This window comes from Pungitius pungitius, chromosome 7, assembly GCF_949316345.1.
Source record: "Pungitius pungitius chromosome 7, fPunPun2.1, whole genome shotgun sequence".
Lineage (NCBI taxonomy): Eukaryota > Metazoa > Chordata > Actinopteri > Perciformes > Gasterosteidae > Pungitius > Pungitius pungitius.
In genome coordinates, this window is record NC_084906.1 from 19,032,790 (window position 1) to 19,039,085 (window position 6,296).

At 49.7% G+C, this 6,296-nt stretch overlaps 1 protein-coding gene across 2 annotated transcripts; it reads right to left on the reverse strand.

The window, feature by feature from the left end:
* Positions 1-851: 851 nt before the first annotated feature.
* Positions 852-6,000, reverse strand: creb3l3a (cAMP responsive element binding protein 3-like 3a). Of its 2 annotated transcripts, none has more exons than XM_037470518.2 (10): positions 5,945-6,000; positions 5,572-5,688; positions 5,225-5,462; positions 4,433-4,566; positions 3,396-3,506; positions 3,216-3,322; positions 2,816-2,884; positions 2,645-2,729; positions 2,448-2,541; positions 852-1,614 (listed from the first exon to the last, which is right to left on the reverse strand). In XM_037470518.2, the coding sequence occupies exons 1-10, from the start codon at positions 5,963-5,965 to the stop codon at positions 1,295-1,297; spliced, it is 1,296 nt and encodes a 431-aa protein (XP_037326415.2). In that variant the 5' UTR covers positions 5,966-6,000; the 3' UTR covers positions 852-1,294. The 2 variants fall into 2 exon arrangements, with proteins under 2 accessions (XP_037326415.2, XP_037326414.2); XM_037470517.2 differs by having other exon boundaries at positions 5,225-5,465.
* Positions 6,001-6,296: the final 296 nt, after the last annotated feature.

Here is a 6,296-nt window from a genome sequence, read left to right on the forward strand (position 1 = left end):
CTTTGAGGCTCCTGTTTCACGTGATAACAGGTACTTATAGGACAAATAGTGTGTTTCCCAGCTTGGATAACAAAATCAAAAAGAAATAGTTGCTGGATGTGCCAAGTGTGCGATATAGTTTCTGCTTGCATTCCTCTGCTTTCATGTGTTCTTGATTATGCACCGTTACCAAGATTCTGGCTTCCACTGATTAGGTCACGAGGCTTCGAATAGTGGGTAAATCCCTGCGGGTAAAGTCCTCAGAAATTTCTCCATTTGAAAAAGGTTCAAAAGGGGCCCCGAATATCCACGAGAGAGCCCTCGAACACTTGATGATTTGAGGGTGGTCATCAGCCAATGGTTGGACTTCGTCTTCTATGAGGAAAAAAACAACTTCACCTCGGTTTTTGATACATTATGAAACACAGATCTATTCTTAAAAGCCTTTCCATTATTTACGGATTCAATTATAAATGGCGTTAAAAAATTCAGAGTTCTGAACTGTCATGTCTCTTCATAAGCCAGTTTTCCGTTTGTCCACCAATCAGCGACTCCGTTACATCTTTTTTTTTAAACAATCTTTTCTTCCAAAAGGGGCAGCGAGCCTCAGAACGTTGAGGACACAAGCTGTCTTCAACAAATAAATAGATCAACGTGCGAATCGTTGGGAAAGAAGTCTGAGTCATGAGATTAAAGGTCACCCGTCACACCTTTGGCCCAGTTTTGCTGAATCCACCGTACTTCCACATTTGGGGACAGCCTTGTGTTGACGTTGGATCGTTTTCCCTTCAGCCGGGGAAATGACTGCAACATGCGCTTTGAGTTAATATTCATAAAAGCTCTGAAATGTATATGATTAAAAAAAAAAGATCTTGTTTTGACATATTTTATTTGAGGCAGATTTTATTCATGAATTATTCCAAACACTTCCAATAAATTCTTAAATGGAAAACATGCCCTAAAAAAACATTAACATTTTAAGAATTGTCTGTTGAGATCAAAACTGTACACGTCATCCGAGCGCAATGTGCCCAGCTTTTTTTTGTCATTCTTAAACAAACTAAATCGCACTGACATTTTATTTAAAGTCAGCAGCGCAATATTACTCAATTAATCCACACGACCAATTTCAGTGTACGATTATATTATGCACAATAAAACAGCATCACAACCAAGGAAAAGAAATACAAACTAAATACAGAAACAATATTAAAAGGCCAGAAACGATTAGTTTAAACTGTATAAAACAGATATTTCTGCTATCGGGAGCAGGAAGATTTAGGGAATTCACGTAGAAATAATTCATCCATTCCTCTCACATGTCATCAGCATGCGGTCGCAGCCGCGCAGAGCGCCGGGGGTCCAGGGTCAGGGAAGCTATGTGACCGGTAATTGGGTCCACGTGGAAATGATCGACCACGGGTTCTTGCCGGCTGCCGTTTACGGCCACGGGCTCCAGGGGCTCCAGGGGCTCCATGGCGGACCGGTCCGGGCTCACGTCCAGCTTCTCCATCACGGCGGTGATATCTTCCATTTCCCGGCGCAGAGGCTCCGGCTCGTCCGCGGCGGGGAACGGGGATTCGGTGACATGCAGAACGCGCGAAGCCTGCAGGTTCTGCAGGGACCGTGACTGGACTGAGATAGGAGGGGGGGGGGGGAAGACACGAGTTTGAGCTTCCGTGGACACACTCACAGCAGATGAGAGTCTGACCGTTTCCGTGATTCTTGCCATATAAACCGGGCCTCTAACTACTAATCAACCTCTGGGATCCATTGCTCCTGTTGGTGCTGAAACATTACGATCAAAGTTCTTAGTAAATCAAGGTCCTTCTGCTTTTCCTTCAAATGCAATATCTAATTATGTCACATTACATGTCATTTATCCCACCCCATGGGGTTAGGGTTAGGGGTTTGGGATTTGGGGTTTGGGTGTCTTGCCCGAGGGACGCGGAGCAGCCAGGGTTACGAACCGCCAACCTTCTGCGGTCCCCGGCGCACCCTCTGAGCGCCGCGGTCGCCCACGCCACGTCTACTTTCATTTGGTTCTCTACATCGCCTTCTGCCTCATTATTATGAGATTTTAGTCTAAATTGCTACTTTGAAGTCAATGCAGCATGATGCTCATTTTGTTAATTACGATCCTTTTTAGAGTAAAATATACTTTGGTGCAGGTCTGTACCCTGCAAGCTTCAAAGCCACAATAATTACGCCCACGTCTAATACACCGTCTGTATTATGGAGTTTTTTTGGGGGGGGAATTTGGCCCAAACTGAGGCTCTAGAAACTGGTCTCATTAGCATTAGTGAGAGTGCAGCATCAAGTTTAGTCTTTTTTTCAAAGCTGTCAAAAAGCTCCCGATAACAAATTTCACCTCTGTGAATGAATCTATTAGTGAAGGGATCATTAATGGTAATTCATTAGGGGCTATCGACTGAGAACAAAGTAGTTTGGCACCGAAGGTGACTCACTTCTGACTGGACCGAAGTCCCCTTGGCTGACCTTGGCGTCAGAGAAAGGCTTGAGGCTCGGGAACAGGATCAGCGAGAAGGAGAGCAGAAGCACCTGTGCGTGATGGAGAAAAATAAGGAGATCTAGTTTGTGGTTATTCAGTGATGGGAGCGGTGTGAATCACCGGGGGGGGGGGGGCACACACAGATGACCCTACCAGCACACACGTCCCGGCCTGGGCCGGCTTGTTGGAGGAACCCATGACCATGGCCTGCAGCCTGCGCAACTGTTCCATTAACGACCTGCGGGGGGCAAAGGGGTCGAGGTCAGCCGTCGAGACGTCACATGGGTCAGGAGAACGGAGAGAGAGAAAAAAAAAAACGCTCACATGTTGCATTTCTGCAGCTGGGACACCTTCCTCTGCAGCTCGTGGTTGTGTGCGTTGCAGGCCGCCATCCTAGAGGAGGGAGAAAGAGACGCGGTGAAAGCCATCAGATTAAAGAAGAACGCAGGTATCTCCGCTGCAGAAAATAAACTATGCCTTTTTTTTTTAAACACAGCCCATTTTGTAGAGAACTATTCTAAAATAACCTCTCTTGGTTAGGAAGTGACTAATATTCAAAAGTAGCCATCGCTTTTCATATCCGGCACACATTCACATTACAGCACCAAAAGGTCGGTGATGAAATGCCCCGTTTCTCATCTGTAGTGAATCAGGGGTCTGTGATGTTAATGTTAATGTTTGAGGCCTCAAAAGTTTGCTATTTGCTCTCTTGTGACCCTCTCACCTGCTCTCGAGCCCATCAATGTACTCCTTCTTCTTCTTCCTGCTCTCCTGAGCCGACTGCTTATTGCGAATCTTCCTGCGTATTTTCTTCAGGATCCTTTCCTCGTACTAGATAGACGGGGGGGGACATTTCAATTCTGAGCCCCACCCAGATGACCCTCCTGGTGCTGATGATGTTTACCTTGGTCAGAGGTAGCTGGCCGGGCAGAGTCACCCCCTCCTTCGCCAGAAGCTTCTTCTCATCTTCGTTGAGAATCAGCTCCTGAATGGACTGGTGAGACGGGTGCGGGGGCTGCCGGTGAAATACGAATACCAATATTAAAAGCCATTCAATTTTCTGTCTGCCCCCCAGAACTCCTCCCCCCCCCACCTACCCATTCTCGCCTTCCTCCCTTTCTCCCCCACAGCCTAACAGGAAGTAGTTAAATGAGAGCCAACTATCAGGCCACCTTGATCACACTCATTCCGTGGCTTCCTTGAAGCAATTACGGAGTGAGAAAGTTGTTCCCCTCATGAGACGCCGCTCGTGAGATGGGATCAATACCCGCAGCGGGGCTGCAAGTCCAAACCTCCCCCCGGCACCGCAGTTTTGTGAGCAAAAACCATTTATTTGGCTTCCGGTGAGCATGCGATAACATCCACCTTCAGGATTATTTCATTCCCGGGACTAAACGATTATGACAAAACAACTTCCTCATATGGTGCGGCGTGGGGTCAGCGGCGTCGCCTCGGTCGCTGGAGGGTTCTGGGTGAACGCTCCGCAAGGCTCTGTGCCCACGAAATGCAATTTTTAGTGATCTATCCGCTCCCGCGCCTCCATTCACAGCGGCCTTATTATCGTCTTCTTTATCCTTGTTTCAGAAATTGAGGCCATTCCACAGTGTTTTCGGTTCATGAAAGTCAACTGTGACTTGTTTGTTGGGCTCAAATTGTGATGTGTGTGTGTGTGTGTGTGTGTGAGACGTTTGGTCGTGCTCAGCGTCGCGCCACTTCCAAACCCCCCCCCCCCAAAAAAAAGCGAGACGCAACTATGAACTCGAGGCTTCAAAGCGGCGGCCCGGGAAAGTGGCGGACGAAGTTGAGGTGCTGCTGGGTAAAACAGGAAGAAGGCCAAATGTCAAAACACACACACACCAGGTCCTGAGGAGACCCCCCCGGTAGGACTGCTCCGCCTGCACTGTCCGCCGCAAACAGACGCACAAACGCAGACACACTCACGGGCTCCTGGGTGCCACACAGCAGCAGATCCTTGACAGTCAGCGGGAAGCTGGGGGGCATCTGTGGTCGACGCGCATCGAGGGGGGGTTGTGTAATCCTCGTCCGGCCCGCTGGGAATGCGGCCTGCCAGCCATCTGCACCCGCGCACACACACACACACACACACACACACACAGGAGCGTTGTCATTGTTTGGATTCAGTGGTAAACAACACAAAAGAGCTGAACATTTGGACCCGTGTTACACAATTAGCGATTACTCGTGTTTGGCTCCCAGAGTGTGTGCTTTTCTTCGCCTTCGAGCGCACAGTGACGAGCAAAGTGTGCGGTTTCACTTTGTCTTTAGCGAGATTCAAGGTTTCATAATCAAAAAGATGTGACTGAAACCTCACATTATTTGTTTTTTTTCTTGGAATATATAGATGCCATCACGACACTTATTTTTGTAGACATGACCGGCTTGAATTATTAATTTTAATAACGAATAATGAGGCACTATCTTTCTTTAATATGTGCTCATTTGCATACGCAGAGCGGAGATTGAGTCAGTTTCAAAAGGTGCCGTTTCATTGCGAGGGCGTTTTTTTAGGGAATTTAGGACGTCTCTTTGCAGCACTCTATAAATCAGAAAATAACGCCACTCAAACTATGTGCTGTACAATTGAACACATCCCTCAGCTGACTTTGTACATCCAAACAAGCCGACGCATTGCTACATTTTGGCCACATCAGGCAGAAAGAGAATTATTAAACCTGAGAGTAACTCGATCGAACAAGACTTTAGGTCACTCACAGAGGTCAGCGGGCGCTGCGGCTCCCGGGCCCGCCGCGTCGGTCTGTGGCCTCGCGGCGAAACACCGCGCGGCCCCGCTGGGGCTCTCGGGGCGCTGGGGGCTGTCCATCTGGTCCGAGGCGGGGTCCTCGCTGATCCCGCTGTCGCTGGGAGAAGACGGCCAGAGGGGCGAGCCCGAGGCCGAGTCGCCGCTTCCGCTCAGGAGGGCGTTGAGGAAGTCGTCGTCCGCCTGCGGCATCTGCTGAGAGGGCCCCCCCCCCAACCCTTCAAGTGTTAAACACACACACACACACACACACACACACACACAATGTCAGCGACAATAGGGATCCCACAGTCTCACGCACAGTCGGGTCCTGGAGCGGCCAGGTGAGGCGGTTGCCATGGCGTCCCGCCTCCTCGTGACGGAGGATCCCCTCGTTCTGATCGAACAGCCAGTCGAGCAGCTCGATGCCGTCGCCGCCCTGAAATGAGACGAGCGGGGACCATTTAACGCCGACTCTGTGTCTCTCTCTCTCTCACACACACACCGAGCGGGGGCCTCGACCCAACGGACGCCTCTGTGTCTGAGGAGGCTTCGCCGTAACCATCGAAGATCGTTGGTTTGTTTGCGACGTCACTTTCCAGGAGAATCGACCCTCGTCCGTTAACCCCAAGATGTCGTAAGAACTCGGCCGACTAACCGCAACGCAACGCATTGTGCCGTCTTTGGTTATTTACCTCGTCTTGGTAGTGCTCCATAGTTTGCTTGCTTCAGTGGAACTCCCCCCTCCCCTAACCCTCCCCGCCTCCCCTCAAACACAGCAGAGATTTTAGCCCAAAAAAATTGTCCCTCTGCTGTGGGGTAGTTTGGTCTCCGGCTGTGAAAGAGCCTCCGCTGTGTCTCTGAGCTCTGCCTCTGAGGTCCAAAGTTTAAACTCCAACACACCCAGCCAACGCGCCGGCCCTGTCCTCATTGGACGATGTCACTGGGAGCCTGAGAGGACACTACTGAGGAACTTCACGAGTTGGTCAACCTGGAGACGCCTCCGACCAAGAGGTAGAACGCCACGAGGGTCAAAGTCTTTATTTT